This window comes from Salvelinus alpinus, chromosome 37, assembly GCF_045679555.1.
Source record: "Salvelinus alpinus chromosome 37, SLU_Salpinus.1, whole genome shotgun sequence".
Classification (NCBI taxonomy): Eukaryota; Metazoa; Chordata; class Actinopteri; order Salmoniformes; family Salmonidae; genus Salvelinus; species Salvelinus alpinus.
This window is the reverse complement of record NC_092122.1, coordinates 78,599-106,232: the sequence shown is the minus strand read 5'-3', so window position 1 is coordinate 106,232 and position 27,634 is coordinate 78,599. Positions and strand designations below refer to the sequence as shown.

Sequence of the window (27,634 nt, the reverse complement as noted above, 5' to 3'; positions counted from 1 at the left end):
CATAGCAGTCAGACGTCCTTTGTCCTTGTCTTGTCGTGTCCCGTATATATATATATATATATTTACACCTTTCTTCGCATATCTTTTGTATATTTTCTTTTCCAAAAACTCTACTTAAAAAACACTTTCCTGCAACCCGCCTCACCAATTACAAAAAAAAGTATTATTTACCTCAAATCTGAAAATCCACAATAGAAGCTAGCCAGAAGCTAACCAGAAGCTAACCAGAAGCTAGCCAGAAGCTAGCCAGAAGCTAACCTGAAGCTAGCCAGAAGCTACCCAGAAGCTAGCCAATTTACTGGCTAACGTTAGTATTTCAGCTAACCACGGTTTGTGGTCATCAGCTATTCCTTTAGCTCGATAATCTATCGCCACTTTTGTACAACGCGACTCAGACCAGAACATACCGGACCTATTTTTCTCCATATCCATATTTCAACCGCAAGCTCTGGACATTTACACCTTGATTTCGCAGCTAGCTAGCTGCTACCCGTGTGACTATTGGCTTACGTCAATCCCGGAGCAAACATCAATTATTCCGGAGCTAGCCAGCTGAAGATTTCCATCAGCCACTCCTGGGCGACAATCACCTATCCGGACCCGTTTTACTGCCAATGCGGAGCCCCACCGGGCCTTCACGACTGACTACCGACGTTATCTGCCCGAGGGAGTTATCCAACTGGCACCTCCGTCGCGACGTTACCTGAACGCCCATCTGCGGCCCGCTAATCGTTAGCTGTCTTATCGGCTGCTATCTGAATAAGCCATTAAACCCCTACAACTCATCCAGAACGCCGCAGCCCGTCTGGTGTTCAACTTTCCCAAGTTCTCTCACGTCACCCCGCTCCTCCGCTCTCTCCACTGGCTTCCAGTTGAAGCTCGCATCCGCTACAAGACCATGGTGCTTGCCTACGGAGCTGTGAGGGGAACGGCACCTCCGTACCTTCAGGCTCTGATCAGGCCCTACACCCAAACAAGGGCACTGCGTTCATCCACCTCTGGCCTGCTCGCCTCCCTACCTCTGAGGAAGTACAGTTCCCGCTCAGCCCAGTCAAAACTGTTCGCTGCTCTGGCACCCCAATGGTGGAACAAACTCCCTCACGACGCCAGGTCAGCGGAATCAATCACCACCTTCCGGAGACACCTGAAACCCCACCTCTTTAAGGAATACCTAGGATAGGATAAAGTAATCCTTCTAACCCCCCCCCCCCTTAAAAGAGTTAGATGCACTATTGTAAAGTGGTTGTTCCACTGGATATCATAAGGTGAATGCACCAATTTGTAAGTCGCTCTGGATAAGAGCGTCTGCTAAATGACTTAAATGTAATGTAAATGTAAGTCCATCGGACAATTTTTCTTGGGTCACTATAACTATATCTATTTTGCCAATTGGATTGATCCCCTCTACCACACGGAACCCCACTAATCTACCGACGGAAACGCACGAGGTGGCTAAAACACAGACCTCCATCCTATGCTAGCTTGCTACCGATAGCCCGGCTAGCTGTCTGAATCGCCGTGACCCCAACCAACCTCTACTCACTGGACCCTTATGATGATTTGACTAAGCATGCCTCTCCTTAATGTCAATATGCCTTGTCCATTGCTGTTCTGGTTAGTGTTTATATGCTTATTTCACTGTAGAGCCTCTAGCCCTGCTCACTATACCTTATCCAACCTTTCAGTTCCACCACCCACATATGCGATGACATCACCTGGTTTCAATGATGTTTCTAAAGACAATATATCTCTCATCATCACTCAATACCTAGGTTTACCTCCACTGTATTCACATCCTACCATACCTTTGTCTGTACATTATTCCTTGAAGCTATTTTATCGCCCCCAGAAACGTCCTTTTACTCTCTGTTCTAGACGTTCTAGACGACCAATTCTCATAGCTTTTAGCCGTACCCTTATCCTACTCCTCCTCTGTTCCTCTGGTGATGTAGAGGTGAATCCAGGCCCTGCAGTGCCTAGCTCTACTCCTATTCCCCACGCGCTCTCTTTTGATGACTTCTGTAACCGTAATAGCCTTGGTTTCATGCATGTTAACATTAGAAGCCTCCTCCCAAAGTTTGTTTTATTTACTGCTTTAGCACACTCTGCCAACCCGGAACACCTAGCTGTGTCTGAATCCTGGCTTAGGAAGACCACCAAAAATTCTGACATTTTCATCTCTAACTACAACATTTTCAGACAAGATAGAACGGCCAAAGGGGGCGGTGTTGCAATCTACTGCAAAGATACCCTGCAGAGTTCTGTCCTACTATCCAGGTCTGTTCCCAAACAATTTGAACTTCTACTTTTAAAAATCCACCTCTCTAAAAAGAAGTCTCTCACCGTTGCCGCCTGCTATAGACCACCCTCTGCCCCCAGCTGTGCTCTGGACACCATATGTGAACTGATTGCCCCCCATCTATCTTCAGAGCTCGTGATGCTAGGCGACCTAAACTGGAACATGCTTAACACCCCAGCCATCCTACAATCTGAGCTTGATGCCCTCAATCTCATACAAATGATCAATGAACCTACCAGGTACCACCCCAAAGCCGTAAATACGGGCACCCTCATAGATATCATCCTAACCAACTTGCCCTCTAAATACACCTCTGCTGTTTTCAACCAAGATCTCAGCGATCACTGCCTCATGGCCTGCATCCGTAATGGGTCAGTGGTCAAACGACCTCCACTCATCACTGTCAAACGCTCCCTGAAACACTTCAGCGAGCAGGCCTTTCTAATCGACCTGGCCGGTGTATCCTGGAAGGATATTGATCTCATCCCGTCAGTAGAGGATGCCTGGTTATTTAAAAAAATTGCCTTCCTCACCATCTTAAATAAGCATGCCCCATTCAAGAAATTTAGAACCAGGAACAGATATAGCCCTTGGTTCTCTCCAGACCTGACTGCCCTTAACCAACACAAAAACATCCTATTGCGTTCTGCATTAGCATCGAACAGCCCCCGTGATATGCAACTTTTCAGAGAAGCTAGAAACCAATATACACAGGCAGTTAGAAAAGCCAAGGCTAACTTTTTCAAGCAGAAATTTGCTTCCTGCAACATAAACTCAAAAAAGTTCTGGGAAACTGTAAAGTCAATGGAGAATAACAACATCTCCTCCCAGCTGCCCACTGCACTGAAGATAGGAAACACTGTCACCACCGACAAATCCACTATAATTGAGAATTTCAATAAGCATTTTTCTACGGCTGGCCATGCTTTCCACCTGGCTACCCCTACCCCGGTCAACAGCACTGCACCCCCCACAGCTACTCGCCCAAGCCTTCCCCATTTCTCCTTCTCCCAAATCCAGTCAGCTGATGTTCTGAAAGAGCTGCAAAATCTGGACCCCTACAAATCAGCCGGGCTATATAATCTGGACCCTTTATTTCTAAAATTATCTGCTGAAATTGTTGCCACCCCTATTACTAGTCTGTTCAACCTCTCTTTCGTGTCGTCTGAGATTCCCAAAGATTGGAAAGCAGCTGCGGTCATCCAACTCATCAAAGGGGGGGACACTCTTGACCCAAACTGCTACAGACCTATATCTATCCTACCCTGCCTTTCTAAGGTCTTCGAAAGCCAAGTCAACAAACAGATTACTGACCATTTCGAATCCCACCATACCTTCTCCGCTATGCAATCTGGTTTCAGAGCTGGTCATGGGTGCACCTCAGCCACGCTCAAGGTCCTAAACGATATCTTAACCGTTATCGATAAGAAACAATACTGTGCAGCCGTTTTCATTGACCTGGCCAAGGCTTTGACTCAGTCAATCACCACATCCTCATCGGCAGACTCGACAGCTTTGGTTTCTCAAATGATTGCCTCGCCTGGTTCACCAACTACTTCTCTGATAGAGTTCAGTGTGTCAAATCGGAGGGTCTGTTCTCCGGGCCTCTGGCAGTCTCTATGGGGGTGCCACAGGGTTAAATTTCTTGGACCGACTCTCTTCTCTGTATACAACAATGATGTCGCTCTTGCTACTGGTGAGTCTCTGATCCACCTCTACGCAGACGACACCATTCTGTATACTTCTGACCCTTCTTTGGACACTGTGTTAACTTCTTTGATATAGGGGGCAGCATTTTCACTTTTGGATGAATTGCGTGCCCATAGTGAACTGCCTCCTACTCTGTCCCAGATGCTAATATATGCATGTTATTATTACTATTGGATAAAAAACACTCTGAAGTTTCTAAAACTGTTTGAACGATGTCTGTCAGTATAACATAACTCATATGGCAGGCAAAAACCTGAGAAAAAATACTCCGGTTGGAACGTTATTGGATATACACTGCTCAAAAAAATAAAGGGAACACCTAAACAACACAATGTAACTCCAAGTCAATCACACTTCTGTGAAATCAAACTGTCCACTTAGGAAGCAACACTGATTGACAATACATTTCACATGCTGTTGTGCAAATGGAATAGACAACAGGTGGAAATTATAGGCAATTAGCAAGACACCCCCAATAAAGGAGTGATTCTGCAGGTGGTGACCACTTCTCTTCACTTTTGAATGCTGGCGGTGCTTTCACTCTAGTGGTAGCATGAGACGGAGTCTACAACCCACACAAGTGGCTCAGGTAGTGCAGCTCATCCAGGATGGCACATCAATGCGAGCTGTGGCAAGAAGGTTTGCTGTGTCTGTCAGCGTAGTGTCCAGAACATGGAGGCGCTACCAGGAGACAGGCCAGTACATCAGGAGACGTGGAGGAGGCCGTAGGAGGGCAACAACCCAGCAGCAGGACCGCTACCTCCGCCTATGTGCAAGGGGGAGCACTGCCAGAGCCCTGCAAAATGACCTCCAGCAGGCCACAAATGTGCATGTGTCTGCTCAAACAGTCAGAAACAGACTCCATGAGGGTGGTATGAGGGCCCGACGTCCACAGGTGGGGGTTGTGCTTACAGCCCAACACCGTGCAGGACGTTTGGCATTTGCCAGAGAACACCAAGATTGGCAAATTCGCCACTGGCGCCCTGTGCTCTTCACAGATGAAAGCAGGTTCACACTGAGCACATGAGCACATGTGATAGTCTGGAGACGCCGTGGAGAACGTTCTGCTGCCTGCAACATCTTCCAGCATGACCGGTTTGGCGGTGGGTCAGTCATGGTGTGGGGTGGCATTTCTTTGTGGAGCCGCACAGCCCTCCATGTGCTCGCCAGAGGTAGCCTGACTGCCATTAGGTATCGAGGTGAGATCCTCAGAGCCCTTGTGAGACGATATGCTGACACATGCACATTTGTGGCCTGCTGGAGGTCATTTTGAAGGGCTCTGGCAGTGCTCCCCCTTGGTCTGTGGTCACCACCTGCAGAATCACTCCTTTATTGGGGGTGTCTTGCTAATTGCCTATAATTTCCACTTTTCGTCTATTCCATTTGCACAACAGCATGTGAAATTTATTGTCAATCAGTGTTGCTTCCTAAGTGGACAGTTTGATTTCACAGAAGTGTGATTGACTTGGAGTTACATTGTGTTGTTTAAGTGTTCCCTTTATTTTTTTGAGCAGTGTATATGATAACAACATCCTGAAGATTGATTCTCTACTAAGTTTGACCAGTTTATTCGACTTGTAATATAACTTTTTGAAGTTTTCGTCCGACGTTTGCCTGCATCTGCGCGAACGTTTGGGCACGTGTACTACACATGCTAGCAAAAGTAGCTAATTGGACATAAGTAATGGACATTATCGAACAAAACAACGATTTATTGTGGAACTAGGATTCCTGGCAGTGCATTCTGATGAACATAATCAAAGGTAAGGGATTATTTATGATGTAATTTCGTATTTCTGTTGACTCCAACGGAGAAATGTTGTTAAATCTGAGCGCCGTCTCAGATTATTGCATGGTGTGCTTTTTACGTAAAGTTTTTTTTAAATCTGACACAGCGGTTTATTAACAACCCTTCAGGCGAGCTTCAATGCCATACAACTCTCCTTCCGTGGCCTCCAATTGCTCTTAAATACAAGTAAAACTAAATGCATGCTCTTCAACCGATCGCTGCCTGCACCTGCCCGCCCGTCCAACATCACTACTCTGGACGGCTCTGACTTAGAATATGTGGACAACTACAAATACCTAGGTGTCTGGTTAGACTGTAAACTCTCCTTCCAGACTCACATCAAACATCTCCAATCCAAAGTTAAATCTAGAATTGGCTTCCTATTCCGCAACAATGCATCCTTCACTCATGCTGCCAAACATACCCTTGTAAAACAGACCATCCTACCAATCCTCGACTTCGGTGATGTCATTTACAAAATAGCCTCCAATACCCTACTCAATAAATTGGATGCAGTCTATCACAGTGCCATCCGTTTTGTCACCAAAGCCCCATATACTACCCACCACTGCGACCTGTACACTCCTGTTGGTTGGCCCTCGCTTCATACTCGTCGCCAAACCTACTGGCTCCAGGTCATCTATAATTTTATGCTAGGTAAAGCCCCGCCTTATCTCAGCTCACTGGTCACCATAGCAACACCCACCCGTAGCACGTGCTCCAGCAGGTATATTTCACTAGTCATCCCCAAAGCCAACACTTCCTTTGGCCACCTTTCCTTCCAGTTCTCTGCTGCCAATGACTGGAACGAATTGCAAAAATCACTGAAGCTGGAGTCTTATATCTCCATCTGAAACTATAAGCATCAGCTGTCAGAGCAGCTTACCGATCACTGTACCTGTACACAGCCAATCTGTAAATAGCACACCAACTACCTCATCCCCAAATTGCTAGTTATCCTTTTGCTCTTTTGCACCCCAGTGTCTCAACTTGCACATCATCATTTGCACAACTATCAAATCAAATCATCAAATTAAATGTTATTTGTCACATGGTTAGCAGATGTTAATGCGAGTGTAGAGAAATGCTTGTGCTTCTAGTTCCGACAATGCAGTAATAACCAACGAGTAAACTAACCTAACAATTCCACAACTACTACCTTATACACACAAGTGTAAAGGGATAAAGAATATGTACATAAAGATATATGAATGAGTGATGGTACAGAACGCCATAGGCAAGATGCAGTCGATGGTATAGAGTACAGTATATACATATGAGATGAGTAATGTAGGGTATATAAACATAAAGTGGCATAGTTTAAAGTGGCTAGTGATACATGTATTACATAAAGATGGCAAGATGCAGTAGATGATATAGAGTACAGTATATACATATACATATGAGATGAGTAATGTAGGGTATGTAAACATTGTATTAAGTGGCATTGTGTTAAAGTGGCTAGTGATACATTTTTACATACATTTCCATCAATTCCCATTATTAAAGTGGCTGGAGTTGAGTCAGTATGTTGGCAGCGGCCACTAAATGTTAGTGGTGGCTGTATAACAGTCTGATGGCCTTGAGATAGACGCTGTTTTTCAGTCTCTCGGTCCCTGCTTTGATGCACCTGTACTGACCTCGCCTTCTGGATGATAACGGGGTGAACAGGCAGTGGCTCGGGTGGTTGTTGTCCTTGATGATCTTTATGGCCTTCCTGTGACATCGGGTGGTGTAGGTGTCATTTCAGTGTTAATGATAAATTGTAATTATTTCGCCTCCATGGCCTATTTATTGCCTTACCTCCCTACTCTTCTTCATTTGCACACACCGTACATAGATTTTTATATTGTGTTACTGACTGTACGTTTGTTTACGTGTAACTCTGTGTTGTTGATTTTGTCGCACTGCTTTGCTTTATGTTGGCCATGTCCCAGCTGTAAATGAAAACTTGTTCTCAACTGGCCTACCTGGTTAAATAAAGGTGAAATAAAAATATAAAAAACTTCCAAACTAGACCCTGTGTATTCTTCAAACATGTCAGAGAACTGTCTTATATGGGACACCATACGAAGCGATGACAACTAAGAGACAAAATTATGATAGTTACAGTATCTGTATCGGCAATGGAAGATATACAGTACCAGTCAAAAGTGTATTTTTACTGTTCTAGATTGTAGTACAATAGTGAAGACATCAACACTATGAAATAACACATATGGGATCATGTTGTAACCAAAAAAGTGCTAAACAAATCAAAATATATTTGAGATTTTAGATTATTTAAAGTAGACACCCTTTGCCTTGATGACAGCTTTGCACACTTTTGCTTTTGCATAAAGAAGTTCCTCATCTGTAATTTGGCCTTTACCTGAGTCTTTCTGTACAGCTGTTAGTTTTACATTATTAATAGAAAAAAAATCCATACAATTAACTTCGGTTAGTAGAGATGGAGGAGTCTGAAACGAAAACATATGCTTAAAGTAATTTTGCTTCCTCTTTCAAAATATAGTTTGGTGAATCATGGATGACTCCGTCATTTGTAACAAGTTTCAGTAAGTTATTTTTGGTAGCATTTCTATGTTGAAGATGAAAAAATAATATGGTGAATTTGGTGCACAAAACCTATTTTAATTGTGTGTAGAATATAACCACAGATATAACCCTTGTTCTATCTGTTGTTGTACTCTACACACAACTATAGAGTACAACCACAGATATAACCCTTGTTCTGTCTATCGTTGTACTCTACCCACAACTTATTTTCATTTGATAGGTAAAGTGTAACTAGCCAGTTGTAGAATATTGTGTTGTCAGTTGATATTGTTTCCACTGTAACATGTCTTTACTTTACTTTAGTAGCAAGGTGTTGTAGAACGAGTGCCTCATGAAACACATTCCAGACGCTGGTACTTCTTGCTATCTTGGCATAACTGTGATTTGACAGAGAAATATCAGCTACCTAGATATGCTAGCTATCCCCAAGCTATGCTAGCTGCTGTCAAGTATGCTAAAAACAAGAATATCTTCTGATGGCGAGTCAGTCAGGAGAAGTCCTCAACTTCAAAACTTAACTCCATAACAAAGCTAGCATAGCTTACCTCGCTGTCACTAAGTTACTCACTACTGCCCTTGTTTATTTGTTGTGATTGAATGGCAAAGACAGACCCAAGAAACACCGACATTAAACCACACTCCAAAGACAACCCGTTTGGGCTTCAGTAATAACCACTGCATTTCTTAATGAGCACCGGAACAAACACATGCAGAATCAGTCAGTGCAGTTCACCTTTATCACAGGCTCAATCTAATAAATAATATCAGTTACCTTTTTTTATTTAACCTTCATTTAACTAGGCAAGTCAGTTCAGAACAAATTCTTATTTACAATGATGGCCTACACCGGCCAAACCAGGACGACGCTGGGGCAATTGTGCTCCGCCCTATGGGACTCCCAATCACGGCCGGTTGTAATGCAGCCTGGAATCAAACCAGGGTGTCTGTAGTGACGCCTCAAGCACTGAGATGCAGTACCTTAGACCGCTCCGCCACTCAGGAGCCCCAAAAATTACATTACCTTTATGAATTTTCAAGCCATTATGTGTTTTATGTGGTTGCTTTGATTACAAAAATGCTTCAAAATTCACAAGTGCTGTCAGCTGATGAAGATGATCTCATAGAACGAAACGCATAAGATCTCCCAAGCCTGAGTTTACCACAGATCTTATTTTCCGTGTTTTTTCAAAAACCCTACAAAAAAACATACATTTCTCCATAGGCTTTGGCCAACGAGCCATGGCGGAGTTATTGCCTACAAAAAAAAGCCATTACTATTGCTCTCTCTTCTGAATGTAGCTTGTGAAAATCCACTCTGGCTGGCCAGCATAATGTGTTTTGATGCTGGTTTTTGCAAAGGCTGGTCACCTGCGAGAACACAACGAAGGCTGGTCACCAGCAAAAACACAACAAACGCTGGTCACAAGCGAAAACACAATGAAGGCTGGTCTGCCAGCATAACCAGCTAGACCATGCTGATCAGACCAGCTTGACCAGTTAGACCATGCTGGTCATACCAGTTTGACCAGCATCTGAACAGCACTAACCAGCATAGAGCAGCACTGACCAGCTTGAAATGTATGCTGGTCTATGCTGTTTTTTTCAGCAGGGTGAAAGAGACTGAGGATGTTTTCACAAAAATAACAACACACAAGCATCTACAACACTATACACACAGTAAAGCACACACATAAGCGCACACATACACACACATATTTCCGCTGAATCCATCTCAGGGAATAACTTTTTCCCACCAGTCCATCTCTATTTGCAGTATCATGGTTATTTACTCAGCCAACATCATAGATAACCACTTCCTGTCCGTGACTCTGTCTGTCTGTATGGTACACTATAGATATACACAAAAGTATGTGGACACCCCTTCAAATTAGTGGATTTGGCTATTGCAGCCACACCCATCGCTGACAGGTGTATACAATCGAGCACACGCCATGCAATCTCCATAGACACACATTGGCAGTAGAATGGCCTGAAGAGCTGAGTGACTTTCATCGTGGCACCGTCATAGGATGCCACCTTTCCAACAAGTCAGTTCATAAAATGTCTGCCCTGCTAGAGCTTCCCCGGTCAACTGTAAGTGCTGTTATTGTGAAATGGAAATGGCTAGGAGCAACAACAGCTCAGCCACAAAGTGGTAGGCCACACAAGCTCACAGAATGGGACCACCGAGTGCTGAAGCACGTAGCACATAACATTCATCTGTTGCTACACTCGCTACCAAGTTCCAAACTTTTTCTGGAAGCATCATAAGCACAAGAACTGTTTGTCGGGCACAAGCCTAATATCACCGTGGACAATGCCAAGCGTCGGCTGGATTGGTGCAAAGCACCATTGGACTATGTAGCAGTGGAAACGCGTTCTCTGGAGTGATGATTCACGCTTCACTGTCTTGCAGTCCGACTGACAAATCTGGGTTTGGCGGATGCCAGGAGAGCGCTACCTGCCCGAAATGCATAGTGCCAACTGTAAAGTTCGGTAAAGGAGAGGAATAATGGTCTGCAGCGGTTATTCATGGTTCAGGCTAGGCCCCTTAATTCCAGTGAAGGGAAATCTTAACGCTACAGCATACAATGACATTTTAGACGATTCTGTGCTTCCAACTTTCTGGCAACAGTTTGGGGAAGGCCCATTGCTATTTCAGCATGACAATGCCCTCATGCACAAACGAGGTCCATACAAAAATTGTTTGTCAAGATCGATGAGGAAGAAACTGACTGACCTGCACAGAGCCCTGACCTCAACCTCATCAAATACCTTTGGGATGAATTGGAACACCGACTGCGACCCAGGCCTAATCGCCCAACATCAGTGCCCAACCTCAATAATGCTCTAATAGCTAAATAGAAGCAAGTTCCCACAGCAATTTTCCAACATCTAGTGGAAAGCCTTTCCAGACAAGTGGAGGGGCAGACCAACTCCATATTAATGCCCATGATTTTGGAATGAGATGTTCAATGAGCAGGTGTCCACACACTTTTGGTCAAGTAGTGTATATGTGTACTGAAGGAATACATGTAAAATGTACCAGTAGACGACGACAGTATCCAAACTTCCTGCTTCCATCTTCGCCAGTCAAAACAAAAGAGAACATTTCACTGTGGAAAAATAAAATACAATAAATGTATGTATAATATGCTTATTGGATTGTGATATAAACCCCCCAGAAAACATGTTCACATTGGTATGATGTGGGCCCATTGCAGGCAAACATATTGTCCCCATGCTGACTCCCCATATTGGGCCAATGTGCCTTTGCTCAACAGCTCCCCGTTGGCCCCCAAGGCATTGGCCCAGTGTGACCCAATGTGGGCAGCCCTCACTTTGCCTGGAATAAGCCTGTCCTTTCCCAGCAAACATGTCCATATTAGAACGATGTGGGCTCAATGCGGACAAAAATATTGGCCCCATGTAAGCTGCCCACATTGGGCCGATACGCTGTTGCAATTTCATAGGAATATATTTATTTATAATTAATTAATTATACTTTATTTCAATGCATAAATTGCATAATTGTCAAGACTTAAAGGTATTTAGGGGATCATGGACGACCAAGATGTTGCTTTCAAAATATATTTTTACAAGAGAAACTGTTAAGTTTCTCATATATCACATTTGTCACTTATTTAAGTAATTTTATAGACCTCATCTTTGGCAGTGTACAAGATCCCCCAAAAATGTCTCATCACATAACAGAACACAAAGTCACTGTCCAGTGTTTTCTGATTTTTATGAAATATGACCAATAATTAATTACAATATGAGTGAAATAATTTTTATTCCATAAAAGTTGAATTAAGTATGTTAAAAAGTCGCTTTTCTGTGAGTAGACCGCTGATTGGCCAGCTCATCTATGACGAAATGGCAAGCATTTTTAAGTGGTCTGTTTGAGATACAAGTTTGAGATGTTTTAAGTGTTTTTTCCCCCCTCCAATGTATGCTTTGGCCACAAATACATAGGATGTATAGGATGAGTCAACAACATTATTTTGTTATGAGTTAACATAATATGAACTTTTAAAAGTGAGATTTTCACAGGACAGGTACTATAAATTTTCCCGAAAAGAACTGTGTGCAAACCATGCCCGACAAATATTGAAATGAGCCACTTGGTGTGAGCTGGCCTGTGTTGGGCTGTAGTGGGCTAGCCTGTGTTTGGCTGTAGTGGGCTAGCCTGTGTTTGGGTGTTGTAGGTTAGCCTGTGTTGGGCTGGTGTGGGCTCCAATGTGTTGGCTAGCCTGTGTTGGACTGGTGTGGGCTTGGCATGGGCTAACCTGTGTTGGGCTGGTGTTGGCTAGCCTGTGTTGGGCTGATTTGGGATTGGTGTAGGACTGATGTAGGATGGGTGTAGGATAACTTTTGTTTGGTTGGTGTAGGCTACCCTGTGTTGGGCTTGTTGTGGACTAGCCCGTTTGGGGCTGGTGTGGGCTTAGTGTGTTGGGACGTTGTTGGATTGCTATGGGCTAGCCCGTGCCCACCTTGCCCATTGAATACCGACATGGGGCCAATGGGGTAATGTTTACTGGGCCACATAGTCTCCAAGGTCCGTATTTTGGTTTATGAGGTTAATAAGAGTAAAGTATGGTACAGATCCATAATAAATAGCTAAATACATTCTATCTATAAAGTGCTTTTCTCAAACATTAGAACTTTGTATGATTACAAAGACATGTAGGTTATATTAGATTAGTGCATTATGAGTGTGATCCTGCTGACCTGGGGTAGTTCTCTACTGGCTTCAAGTCCTTAGCATCAGGGAAACAGAACTGGGGGATGATCCTTAGCTGGTCCTCTGTCTCCTTCATGAACTTGAAGCTCCGCTCCAGCTGCAGACAGAGCAGGACAAAGCATAAGTCTGGGTCAAAATACGAAATAACCGAGTCTAGTCCCGACCAAAATCAACACTTAGCCTTTAACTTCTAAACACTTTCCTGAAGACCCATTGCAGATCTCAGAGGATTACCCAATGGTAACGACAATTGGAAGATTAAGTGGAACCATCAACAGATTGCTAACTTTCCTGTCACTTTAAAATTCATAACATTTTTATACTCCCCAAAGTGCAATTTCTGTGCAGCATAATTTTATATCTGCAAATCGAAAAGAAGAAGGGATTAGGTCAGGACACATTTTCTGTCCAGGCACTCAAATCAAATCACATTCTATTTAGCCTTACTTTATTGGTCCTTTTCCAACAATACAGAGTTAAGATAAAGATATAAAATAAAACATGTAAATAGTAACACGAGTAATACACAGTGAATAATAATAAAGAAAAAAGTGACATGGCTATATACAGGGAGTACCAGTACCGAGTCAATGTGCAGGGGTACAAGGTAATTAAGGTTAGCTATGTACATATACTGTAGTTAGAGGATAAAGTAACTAGGCAAAGGATAGATGATAGACAGTAGGAGCAGCTTATGTGGTGTGCGTGTGTGTGTGTGTGTGTGTGTGTGTGTGTGTGTGTGTGTGTGTGTGTGTGTGTGTGTGTGTGTGTGTGTGTGTGTGTGTGTGTGTGTGTGTGTGTGTGTGTGTGTGTGTGTGTGTGTGTGTGTGTGTGTGTGTGTGTGTGTGTGTGTGTGTGTTAGGATGTCAGCGTAAGTATGTGTTAGTGTGCGGGTAGAGTTCAGTGTGTCTGCATAGAGTCAGTGCAAGAGAGTTAGTGCAAAAAAGGGTCAATGCAGGTAGTCCAGGTAGCCATTTGATTAGCTATTTAGCAGTCTTGTTTAGTATTCTTAAGCTTGAGGGTAGAAGCTGTTCAGGGTCCTGTTGGTTCCAGACTTGGTGCACTGGTACAACTTCCCTTGCGCTAGCAGAGAGAACAGTCTATGGCTTGGGTGGCTGGAGTCTTTAACAATTGTTTGGGCCTTCCTCTGACTCCGCCTGGTGTAGAGGTCCTGGATGGCAGGGAGCTCAGCCCCAGTGATATACTGGGCCGTGCTCATCACCCTCTGTAGCACCTTGCGGCCGGGTGCCTTGCAGTTGCAGTACCAAGCAGTGATGCAGCCAGTCAAGATACTCTCAATGATGCAGCTGTAGAACTTTTTAAAGATCTGAGGGCCCATGCCAAGTCTTTTCAGCCTCCTGAGGGAGAAGAGGTGCTGACGTGCGCTCTTCACAACTGCGTAAGGTGTGTTTGGACCATGTTAATTCCTCAGTGATGTGGACACAGAGGAACTTGAAGCTCTCGACTCGATTCACTACAGCCCCATCGCTGTGGATGGGGGCGTGCTCGCACCGTCGTTCGTTTCCTGTAGTCAACGATCAGCTCCGTTGTCTTGCTGATGTTGAGGGAGAGGTTGTCCTGGCACCACACTCCCAGCTCTCTGACCTCCTCCCTAAAGAATGCCTCATCGTCATTGGCTATCAGTCTTACCACCGTCGTGTCATCTGTAAACTTGATGATGGTGTTGGAGTTGTGCATGGCCATGCAGCCCTGGGTGAACGGGGAGTACAGTAGAGGACTAAGCACCCACCCCTGAGGGGCCCCGTGTTGGTTAGTGTGGCGGATCTGTTGTTCCCTACCCGCACTGCCTGAGTGTGGCCCGTCAGGAAGTCCAGGATTCAGTTGCACAGGAAGGTGTTCAGTCCCGGGGTCCTGAGCTTGATGATGAGCTTGGAGGGGTCCATGGTGTTGAATGCTGAGATGTAGTCAAAGAACAGCATTCTTATGTAGGTATTCCCTTTTGTCCAGGTAGGTGAGGGCAATGTGGAGTGCAATAGAGATCATCTGTGGATCTGTTGTTTTCAGTTAGGATCTCAGCGATCACTGCCTCATTGCCTGCATCCGCTATGGGTCCACGGTCAAACAACCACCCCTCATCACTGTTGGGGCAGTGCACAAATTGGAGTGGGTCCAGGGTGTCTGGGATGATGGTGTTGATGTGAGCCATGACCAGCCTTTCAAAGCATTTCATGGCCACTTCCAATGAGCATCAGAGTCAGCGTAGTAGGATTCGATCTTCGTCCTGTATTGGCGCCTTGCCTGAACTATGGCTCACCGGTGGTCGTTGTGAGATTTCTTATAAGCGTCTTGATTAATGTCTCGCTCCTTGAAAGTGGAAGCCTTTAGCTCAGTGCTAATGTTCGCTGTAATCCATGGCTTCTGGTTGGGTTATGTACATACAGTCACAATGGGGATGACGACGTCGATGCACTTATTTATGAAGCTGGTGACTGATGTTGTAAATCTCAGAACATATTCCAGTCTGTGCTATACCAAAACAGTCCTGTAATTTAACATCTGTTTTGTCAGACCACTTCCATATTGAACTACGCTCGCTTCGAGGTAAACAACACACTACCTCCTGTTTGAGTTTTTTTGCTTGTAAGCAGGAATCAGGAGGATCGAGATATGGTCTGATTTGCCAAAGGGAGGGCAAGGGAGGGCCTTGTATGCAGGTTATTGATCGCTGTTCTGATGTCCAGAAGCTGTTTTCGGTCATAGGAAATTATGGCGGAGACATTATGTGCAATAAAATCTAAGATCAGCATAGACAATTATTTTAAAAACAGCAGGAGCCTCTAAGACGGCAGCTCCAAGTTCAAACTCCTTCATTCTCCTCACCTTGAGGGGAAAGTGCTGTGTGACCTCCGGCAGGTAGTGGACGCCAGCCTTGGTGCTGTGCAGCGCCACAACCAGAAAGTACTCAAAGAGCTGGCGTTGATGTAGCTCCTTCAGATTCCTGTTGAGGTCCAGAGAGCTGTGTTTGTTACAGTACTGACCCTCACCCGGCTGGCTCAGGATAGACTGGACTAAGGACAGACGCTGCCGATGGGCTGAGAGAGGGGAAGGAGGGTATGGAAGGAAAGGAAGGAAAGGCAACGGTAATGAAAGAGAAGGAGAGGGGTAGATAAAGGGAATATTAATTTGATACTGACAGAAGCACTTCATGGAAATGTAAAAGATGTCAGTTGGTCACATAGTACCTTTAGCCCTGTCCTCTGTTTCACTCTCTGAGTCAGTCTTTTCATCTGTGACTGCAACAAAAATGAAAAAAGTCTTACAAAATGGAGAGCATTGAAATAATGTTAATCAAGTTTTGGGGGTTGAAAGAATCTCACACTCACCTCTCCCTGAGCTGGTCTCAGCAATGTGATAGACCCTCCTCAGATGTTTCTTTCCAACACGAGCCTCGAAGATGCTGTTGATTTTAAGCACATCCTGTTGGAAGAATGAATGTTAGAAATATCAATATTGGATATGCACAGAGTATACAAAACATTAAGAATGCCATTCCATGACATAGACTGACCAGGTGAATCCAGGTGAAAGCTATGTTCCCTTGTTGATGTCACTTGTTAAATCCACTTCAATCAGTGTAGATGAAGGGGAGCAGACTGTCACGCCCTGGCCATAGAGAGGTTTTTATTCTCTCTTTTGGTTAGGCCAGGGTGTGACTAGGGTGGGCCTTCTAGTTTCTTTATTTCTATGTTTTCTTTTTCTTTGTGTTTGGCCGGAAGTGGTTCTCAATCAGAAGCAGCTGTCTATCGTTGTCTCTGATTGAGAACCATACTTAGGTAGCTCTTTTTTCCACCTGTGTTTGTGGGAAGTTGACTTTGTTTAGGGCACATAGCCTTTAGCTTCACGTTTTTTGTTTGTTGTTGTAGTGTTTATTGTTTAGTTCGGCGTCATTTTTATTGAATAAAAGAAAATGTACGCTCAACACGCTGCACCTTTGTCCACTTCTTTTCACGGCCGTGACACAGACAGGTTAAAGCAGGATGTTTAAGCCTTGAGACAATTAATATATGGATTGTGTATATGTGCCATTTAGAGGGTGAATTGTCAAAAAAAATATTTAAGTGCCTTTTGAATGGGGTATGGTAGTAGGTGCCATGCGCACCGGTTTGTGTCAAGAACTGCAATGCTGCTGGGTATTTCACACTCAACAGTTTCCCATGTTTATCAAGAATGGTCCACCACCCAAAAGATATCCAGTCACCTGGACACAACTGTGGGAAGCATTGGAGACAACATGGGCCAGCATCCCTGTGGAACTCTTTCAACACCTTGTAGAGTCCATGCCCCGATGAACTGATGTTGTTCAGAGGGCAAAAGGGGGGAGGGGGTGTGCAACTCAATATTAGTAATGTGTTCCTAATGTTTGGTATACTAGTGTATAGGAGAGGAAACGAGGAGAGGAGATGAAGCCACTTAAGACTATTGAGATTCCCCCACAGTCTCTTACTGTTGGTATCCTCCTGCAGGCGGGGTTATAGGAATCTCCTCCAGACAGCCAGTGGGGCAGCTCATCTGCGCTGTGAGGGGTGGACGGGGGGCTGAGCCGGGGGGGAGATGCTACTCCTCCACTATCACTACGGTGGTGGTTGGTCTTACGCAGATCTGGAAGCTTGAAACTGCAACTCCCACCAGAGTTCTGTCTGAAGAAACCAGGCCTGGAGATCTGCACAGAGATTAAAAATAATCAGATCAATCTGTGAAGTAAAGTCATTAGCTAATGTTAAGGACATCACACTGCTTGCTTAGCGAGTTCCTCCTGATTTGGCTCATAAAACTCAAACCCAGATCTTTGCCCCGCAAACACACATGACCATCTTACCCAGTCATGCAACCGAAAAGCTGGCTTTCTAACAGCGCATGTGGAGACTCTTCAGGCTGAGGAGTGAGCATCACAGATCCCCATCTGCTACACTGACACAAACTGTCATGACTGTTGATGACATCTGTTATGTCATCATTAAGACAGTGTTATGTACCTTGGAGCATTCTGACCCAGGAGAGGAAGGTAGAGAAGGTTGTGATGAGCAATGACTGGATACCTCAATGTCCTCATATGGGTTCTCCTTGGAAGAGTCTGCAGAAAGACCAAAGATAATTAAACACTATTGAATTTAGGTTCAAATATTATTTGTGATCAATCAGTAGTTTATTCTTCACCTGTAATAATTTCATAATGATGATAAGGCGGATGACATGATGGAATGTCCTCGAACTCAAATGATTTCCTGTGAAGGAACAAAAGAAAGAAAGGGGAAAATAATTAGAATATATTGTGTGTATGTTTATATGAGAGTGAATTAATTACTGTTAGTGTGAATTTAGTGTTGTCTGTTCTGTATGGCTATTTTACCTCTTGGGGTTGTCTCTATCTCTTTGTCTGTCTGTTCTGGGTCTCCTGTAGATGTTGGGGGAAGGCTGGTTGGACAGAGGTGGAGGGAAGATGGAAGGCAGTGGGGGCAGATTCCTCTGCCCTTTCCCATGTCTCGGTAATGAGCGGGTCCTCGCTTCAAATTTGGAGAGATGCTGAAAGGTACATTGCTGGAAGGTGCGCTGGGGTTTGGGGACCGGGTTTATGGGTGGTGACCCTGGCTCTGTGTACACATTCTGTAGGTCTCGTCCCTCTTGCCCACCTTGCCTTGACTCCCCAAACATCTGGTCAGCGTCCAATGTTCCTAAAATGGATTCTATCTCTCTTCTCTTGGCCTCTACTTGTGCATCTCTGCTAGGAGGGCAGAAGTAGTTGCCAGGTAGCTCTAGAGGACTCTTGCTGGGGTTCTCCTCCCTCATGGTCTGCTCCAGCTTCTTGAAGAGAGTGAACACAGCTCTCTGCTCCACCAGTCTCCTACCGTTGTCTTTCTTCAGCATCCCCATCACCTGCTCCTTCACAGGCTCCACAGTAGGCCAAGAAACGCCAGCCCTTCCTATGATCGCTTTCCCAAAGTTCCGCTGCTTTTCCCTGCTGGCCAGCCTGCTGCAGTGTCTTTTATGCTGCTCCTCAGAGGGTCTGACATCCTTCTTCTGCAGGGATTCAGTTATTTTCACAGTAGTGTCCTTTACAGGCCCCACAGGCGAGGTATTCCTCAAATTCCCAGCCATTCCTACATTATCTTTCCCATGGTTCTGATGTGTCTCCTTGCTGGCTGGTCTACTCCAGTGCTCCATGGTGGGTCTGGCGTCAATCTTTTTCAGGGATTCTGTTATTTTCCCAAGAGGAACTGTAGGGACTGTTGGGGAGATATGTATTGAATCCTCAGCCTTTCCTATGTTCTCCTTCCCATTGTTCTTCTGCTTCTCCCTGCTGGTTGGTCTTTTGCAGTCCTCCATGGTGGGTTTGGAATCACTCTTCATTAAGGAGTCAGTTCTTTCCACAATACTCTGAGTGGGCGTAGTTGTAGCTGTTGTTAATGTTGGGGATGGGGAAGACTCCTTTCCTTCCCACTTTGAGATCTTGTCTTTGATGGTGGCATGGGGAGGTTTGGAGAGTGTTCTACCCCCAGCCAAGGTGTTCCTCTCAGCCTGCATAGTTATGCTTGGGACCTCCAGCTTGTTGTTCAGGTTGTCTAGGGAGATGAGGGGCATCTCGGTTGCCCCTCCCTGTCCTGGCACTGCCCTGGCCTGTTGTTAGGGTCTGTAGGTGCACTGTCCCCTTTCAGCAGGTCACGACGCAGTGGTCTGAAATATCAGTCCAAATGGTAGTCAACACAACGGCTACAAAACCATATTAACACAGGCAACTAAAACTTTTAGACCTCAAACACAACCTTGAATGTTCAATTCAGGCAAAATAGACTTTAAATATATTGTAGACCTCAAATTCTCTATTTCGTTAACATAAAAAGACACCACAGACTCATTTAACTTCGTATGGCTGCAGGAGCAGTATTGAGTAGCTTGGATGAAAAGGTGCCCAGAGGTGCCCAGAGTAAACTGCCTGCTCCTCAGTCCCAGTTGTTAATATATGCATATTATTAGTAGTATTGGATAAAAAACACTCTGAAGTTTCTAAAACTGTTTGAATGATGTATGTGAGTATAACAAAACTCCTATGGCAGCCAAAAACCTGAGAAAAGAATCCAACCAGGAAGTGGGAAATCTGAGATTGTAGGTTTTCAACTCATCGCCTATCGAATACACAGTGGGATATGGGTCAGTCTGCACTTCCTACGGCTTCCACTAGATGTAAACAGTCGTTAGAACCTTGTCTGATGCTTCTACTGGGCCGAAGGAGAGAGGAATGAGTAAGGTCTGCCATGAGCTAACCATGCTCTGACCATGCGCGCTTACATGAGAGGGAGCTCTGTTCCATTGCACTTCTGAAGACAATAGAATTCTCCGGTTGGAACATTATTGAAAATTATGTTAAAAACATCCTAAAGATTGATTCAATACATCATTTTACATGTTTCTACTGACTGTTACGGAACATTTTGACATTCCGTCTGCTTTTAGTGAACACGCTTCCTGACTTTGGATTTGTTTACCAAACACGCTAACAAAAGTAGCTGTTTCAACATAAATGATGGACATTACCGAACAAAACAAACATTTCTTGTGGAAGTGGGAGTTCTGGGAGTGCATTCCGACGAAGATCAGCAAAGGTAAGGGAAGATTTATAATGCTATTTATGACTTTTGTTGACTCCACAATTTGGCGGGTAACTGTATGGCTCCCTTTTGTTACTGAACGCTGTTCTCAGATTATTGAATATTGTGCTTTTGCCGTAAAGTTTTTTTGAAATCTGACACAGCGGTTGAACAAGTTTATCTTTAATTCTAAGTAAAACATGTATCTTTCATCAAAGTTCATGATGAGTATTTCTGTTATTTGATGTGGCTCTCTGCAATTTCTCCGGATATTTTGGAGGCATTTCTGAACATGGCGCCAATGTAAACTGAGGTTTTTGGATATAAATATGAACTTTATCGAACAAAACATATATGTATTGTGTAACATGAAGTCCTATGAGTGTCATCTAATGAAGATTATCAAAGGTTAGTGATTCATTTTATCTCTATTATTGCTTTTTGTGACTTGTGTCTTTGGCTGGAAAAATGGCTGTATTTTTCTGTGATTTTGCGGTGACCTAACATAATCGTTTGTGGTGCTTTCGCTGTAAAGCCTTTTTGAAATTGGACACTGTGGTGGGATTAACAAGAAGTGTATCTTTATTATGGTGTGAAATACTTGCGTGTTTGAGGAATTTTAATTATGAGATTTCTGTTGTTTGAATTTGGCGCCCTGCACTTTCACTGGCTGTTGTCATATCGATCCCGTTAACGGGATTGCAGCCATAATTAACTTCTTATACCATTTTAAAGGTAATATTGTTGTTAATCCCACCAAAGTGTCCGATTTCAAATATGCTTTTCAGCTAAAGCAATTACAAACGATTATGTTAGGTCACACCAAACCACAATAAGCACAGCCATTTTTCCAACGAAAGATAGCAGTCACAAAAAGCACAAATAGAGATAAAATTAATAACTAACCTTTGATGATCTTCATCAGATGACACTCATAGGACTTCATGTTACACAATACATGTATGTTTTGTTTGATAAAGTTCATATTTATATAAAAAAATCTGAGTTACATTCACTAGTTCCAAAAACATCAAGTGATTTTGCATAGCCACATCGTTTCAACAGAAATACTCATCATAAATGTAGATGATAATACAAGTTATACACATGGAATTATAGATATACCTCTCCTTAACTTCTCACGAGTCACCAACCCTGATCCGGTAGCACCCCCCCCCCCCCCCCCCCCCCACTGAGTAGCATAGCTAGCATAGCGTCACAAGTAACTTGTAGCATCTACATATCATTAAATCACAAGTCCAAGACACCAGATGAAAGATACAGGTCTTGTGAATAAAGCCACCATTTCAGATTTTTAAAATGTTTTACAGGGAAGACACAATATGTAAATCTATTAGCTAACCACGTTAGCAAAGGACACGATTTTTTTACTCCCAATAGTTTTTTCCTGCGTCAGTAGCTATCACTAATTCGACTAAATAAAAATATATATAGCCACTAACCAAGAAACAACTTCATAAGATGACAGTCTGATAACATATTTATGGTATAGCATAGTTTTTTGGGGGAAAAATGTGCATTTTTCAGGTATAAATCACAGTTCTACATTGCAGCTGCAATCTGAAATAGTGCTGACCCAGCCAGAACAATTACAGAGACCAACGTCATATAACGAATTACTCATCTTAAAACATTTCAGAAAAATACACAGCGTACAGATATTGAAAGCCCAACATCTGGTGAATCCAAACAATATTTCAGATTTATTAAATGTTTTATAACGAAAACAAAATGTAGCGCTAAATTAGCATAGCTATACCAGGCAGATTCGGCTAGGCGCCCACGGCCAGTTCACATGCACAACAGATATGATATAACATCGTAAATTGGGTCTTACTATGGCTGATCTTTCATCAGAATGTTGATCAAAGTGTCCTTTGTCAAGATGAGTCGTTGGTTCCGTTCAGAATTGTTCCTTTCCCACTCCATTTAGCACAGGTACTGGTCGAGTAGCACGGATCTCTCAAACGTAAATAAAATCAGACAACGGAACACCACAAAACTCCCGAAAAAATTCAAATAATCTGATTAAACTATATTGAAAAAACATACATTACGATGATCTGGTCACATGTATCAAACAAACTTCGAGACGGAGATAGTTTTCATCCATAATGGCCGCACAACAGAAGACAATCGCAGCTACAAGTCGCACGATTTAGAGAACCGGAAGTTGTCGGTCACGCCAAAGAATTAGCTCTCATTTCACGTCAGTCCCAGATAAACAAGATATTTTTCCTCTGACGTCCTCTTGACACCCAGAGGAAGGCCAATGAGGTGTGTTTCGGGTCATAGGGGGCACGACCATATATAGGCAGAGCGTTGAAGCTGGCATACACATCTTGCTTTTTTCTTCTTGGTCATGGAAAGTGCTGTCAAATGACTTCTGTATCACTCAGAGACAAAATTGAAACGGTTTTAGAAACTAGAGATTGTTTTCTTTCCAATGGTATTATTTATATGCATATAGTAAGAGCAATAATTGAATAAGAGGCAGTTTAATCTGTAGAGCAAATTATGCTAATGGAAAAATAGCACCCCCTGTTTTCTCAAGAAGTTAATGCAACCGCTGTGTCAGATTTCAAAAAAACTTTACGGAAAAAGCAAACCATGCAATAATCTGAGACGGAGCTCAGAACAATAGTCAAATTAGCCACCATGTTGGAGTCAACAGAAACCAGAAGTTACATGATAAATATTCCCTTACCTTTGATGATCTTCATCAGAATGCACTCCCAGGAATCCCATGTCCACAATAAATGCTTGATTTGTTCGATAATGTCCGTTATTTATGTCCAATTAGCTACTTTGGTTATCGCGTTTGGTAAACAATTCCAAAATCACGAAGCGTGTTCACTAAAACCTGACGAAATGTCCAAAAGTTCCGTAACAGTCAGTAGAAACATGTCAAACGATGTATTGAATCAATCTTTAGAATGTTGTTAAAATAAATCTTGAATAACGTTCCAACCGGAGAATTACATTGACTTCAGATGAGCGATGGAATGGAGCTGCCTCTCATGTGAATGCGCATGGTCAAAGAATGTTCACCTCATGGCAGTGGTGACTAATTCTCCTCTCTTTCGGCTCCCCTTCACAGTAGAGTCATCAGACAAAGTTCTACAGACTGTTGACATCTAGTGGAAGCCGTAGGAAGCGAATACTCATTCATATCTCACTGTGATTTCAATGGAATCTTGGTTGAAACTCGACCAGCCTCAGAATTTCCACTTCCTGTTTGGATTTTTTCTCAGGTTTTTGCCTGCCATATGAGTTCTGTTATACTCACAGACATAATTCATACAGTTTTAGAAACTTCAGAGTGTTTTCTATCCAATACTAATAATAATATGCATATATTAGTAACTGGGACTGAGGAGCAGGCCGTTTACTCTGGGCACCTTTCATCCAAGCTACTCAATACTGCCCCTGCAGCCATAAGAAGTTAAGGAACATTCCAGTGTGTTCAGTCATTGATGGGAAAGTCAGGGTCTTTAGTCTGGCGGTAGCATAGATGTCATGAGGACAGGCCTGTGACTGACCATATTCTTCTCACAGAGCTTCAGTAAACAAACACATACTTGGACCAGAGCCACTTGGACCAGAGACATCTAAAAATGTTTTGTTTTAGATGGAAATAAGCAAATAGAGGAAGTAAGCATTCTGCACCCAAATAAAAACTTAACGGTCGTTAATTAAAGAGAAACTGAATTAGTTGTATGTGTGTTTGAATTGGGAAATGTATTAGTAGTTGAAAGAATAGTATGGCTTAAGGGTAACCACTTTACGTTGTAACCATGATCTTCTTGGTGATCTTTTTTTCAATGGACCCATAAATATTCCCCCAACATTACAGGTCCCCACTCTCATCATACTCACTTGTTGACAATTTGGTAAATGGCAGTCCTGCCCTGCAGTCATCCTGCTAGCAAACTCCATTCTCAGCATACACCTGTAGATAGAGAGACAGGAAGATAGAGACAAGTTTTAAATTACAGTTACACACAAAGGGATACAGCAGAAAGAGAGAGAGAGATCAGATATTTTGGATTCCCTTAATCCTAGTTCTAGAGTCATGTAGATATGTCTATGAAGCCCATAAAATCCCTAGCCAGACATCTAGAGTGGAGGCATCTCTGTCCCAGTGAGACTGGATCAGTGTAAGAATAGTATTCTATAACTGATTTTCCACCTCTCATTCATATCTCACATCTGGTTTCCTACAGTATATTGCACAGCCAGTTAAGTCTCATACAAAACCATGACAAAAGTAGTTCAGATCCCATGAGGGGCTAAGTCAGCACACAAATAAAACATTAGAGTCACAAATCACTATTGGAGAGGGAGTACTGATACTTTTTAACCCCTGTCACTGTCACAATGGCGAATAGAAATGTTCTAACCACCCAGCTCGCTCCTCTATGAGAGTCAACTCTGTCTCTGTCTTTCGGGTCTCAGGGTGTTGTCTCTCAGCTCACTGGCCTCTGAGAAGATCTTGAGTAGAGTTTCCCAAGCAGCCCCTTTTAGACTGCATATCTGCCACTTGAATAATGTTTACATGTCCTACATTACTCATATCATATGAATGTACTGTATTTTACACTATCTATTGCACCTTGCCTATGCCACTCGGCCATCGCTCATCCATATATTTATATGTTCATATTCTCATTCACCCCTTTAGATTCGTGTGTATTAGGTAGTTGTTGGGGAATTGTTAGATTACTTGTTAGATATTACTGCACTGTCGGAACTAAGAAGCACAAGCATTTCGCTACACTCCCAACATGTGTATGTGAACAATAAAATGTGATTTGATGCTGTATACTATGTCGTAGATAAGATGAAAAAGCACCAGGGGTTCACAAACTTCTGGATATACAGCAGGACATACATAATATCACATTATTCTCGTTCATCAGCCTTGTAGAGGTCCTAGAATTTTGACACAGGACAATAAATTAATACAATATTATAAAACTCAGCCAATGTACAAGTAGTCATCAAGTCGTCCTTACCTTTCTCTGTTGCACAGACCTTGTGAGTCTACCAGTGGAACAGGAGCTCATTTCCACATTAGTGACCCTTGATACAACAGCATCATTATCCATAACATCCTCAATCACAAGCAGGTCAACTCCTCTCTATATTGCCATACTAAGATCTGCCTCTCCTTTCCCACGACTCCAACACTAGTCATCAATCATCTCTCACACACTGTGGAAAACATCTCTTGGCTTATTATGAAGAAGTGTATCTCAAAGGTTGCATTAAGTCCAACGCAGCTCCAAGGCTTTAGTAGTCTGATTTAGTATTTCCCTCTATATTCTTTATTTGCCATGTATCCTAAAGGAATAGCTGACCCCTTTCTCCTAAGCTCGCTCTCCCACTATAGCTGCAGACCCCTCCCACTCTTACACAATGGTCCCTTCCCAGCTAACTGAAAGTTCTGGTTCCTCTCCACCACTTCTCATCTTAAGCCAGATCATTGAACCAGAAACGGTGACTCCGGTCATGACGAACTAGCGACATTCCGGATAGGCCTAACAAAAGATTTTAAAACAATTTTCACGAAAAAGTTAAGATTTCTTTTTTGCATATTCGTGACCCAAAAACAGTGACTCCGGTCATGCCGAACTAGTGACTATGCGAATAGGCCTAAAAATATATATTTTTAACTATTTCACGAAAAAGTGCAGATTTTTTTTCATATTCGTGACCCAGAAATGGTTACTCCGGTCATGCCGAACTAGCGACATTCCAGATAGTTCTAAAAAAAGATTTAAAAACCGTAGTCACGAAAAAGTGCAGTTTTTAATTTTTTTTTTGTTACCCAGAAACGGTGACTCCGGTCATGCCCGAACTAGCGACTTTCTGGATAGGCCTGTAAAAAGTCACCGTTTCTGGGTCACAAATATATAAAAGAAATCTGCACTTTATTTAGTGAAAATGGTTTTTTAATCGTTTTTAGAACTATACGGAATGTCGTTTTTTTTAGGCCTTTCAGGAATGTTGCTAGAGTCACCGTTTTTGGGTCACAAATATGAAGAAAAAAAAATCTGCACTTCTTCGTGAATATGGTTTTTAAATATATATTTTTTTGCCTATCCAGAATGTTGCTAGTTCGTCATGACGGAGTCACCGTTTCTGGGTCACGAATATAAAATTAAAAAAATCTGTACTTTTTTGTTTTAAAATATGTTGTTTTAGGCCTTTCCGAAATGTCGCTAGTTCGGCATTTTTGGGTCAAGAATATGAAAAAAATAATATCTGCACTTTTTGTGAATATGGTTTTAAATATTTTTTATTTGCCTATGCAGAATGTTGCTAGTTCGGCATGACGGAGTCATCGTTTCTGGGTCACGAATATGAAAAAATGTAATCTGCAGTTTTTCGTGAAAATTGTTTTAAAATCTTTTTTTATGCCTGTCCGGAATGTCACTAGTTCGGCATGACCGGAGTCACCATTTCTGGGTCACGAATATGAAAAAAATACTACCTTTTTGTGAAAATGATTTAAAAATATTTTTTTTAGGCCTTGCCAGAATGTCGCTAGTTTGGCATGACCGGAGTCACCGTTTTTGGGTCACGAATATGAAGAAAAAAAATCTGCACTTTTTGGTGAAAATGGTTTTAACATATTTTTTTTAGGCCTTTCTGAAATGTCGCTAGTTTGGCATGACCGGAGTCACCGTTTCTTGGTCACGAATATGAAGAAAAAAAACGTCACTTTTTTGTGGAAATGGTTTTTAAATATTTTTTAGACCTATCCGGAATGTTGCTTTTTCGGCATGACCGGAGTCACCGTTTCTTGGTCACGAATATGGGGGGAAAACAATTTTTTTCTCGTGAAAATGGTTTTAAAATATATTTTTTAGGCCTTGCCAGAATATCGCTAATTCAGCATGGGT

At 42.9% G+C, this 27,634-nt stretch overlaps 1 protein-coding gene across 1 annotated transcript in view; it reads right to left on the bottom strand.

Moving 5' to 3' along the window:
* Positions 1-26,132, bottom strand: part of LOC139565660 (DENN domain-containing protein 2A-like) — a 40,557-nt gene extending 14,425 nt beyond the window's left edge. Inside the window, exons 1-11 of the mRNA XM_071386142.1 lie at positions 25,742-26,132; positions 24,603-24,675; positions 18,470-19,791; positions 18,277-18,344; positions 18,096-18,193; positions 17,567-17,782; positions 16,446-16,539; positions 16,305-16,355; positions 15,943-16,154; positions 13,089-13,198; positions 11,401-11,470 (exon numbers count right to left, since the gene is read on the bottom strand). Of these exons, the coding sequence (XP_071242243.1) occupies positions 11,401-11,470; positions 13,089-13,198; positions 15,943-16,154; positions 16,305-16,355; positions 16,446-16,539; positions 17,567-17,782; positions 18,096-18,193; positions 18,277-18,344; positions 18,470-19,698 (2,148 nt within the window). The 5' untranslated portion in view covers positions 19,699-19,791; positions 24,603-24,675; positions 25,742-26,132. The remainder of the gene's footprint in view (positions 1-11,400; positions 11,471-13,088; positions 13,199-15,942; positions 16,155-16,304; positions 16,356-16,445; positions 16,540-17,566; positions 17,783-18,095; positions 18,194-18,276; positions 18,345-18,469; positions 19,792-24,602; positions 24,676-25,741) is intronic.
* Positions 26,133-27,634: the final 1,502 nt, after the last annotated feature.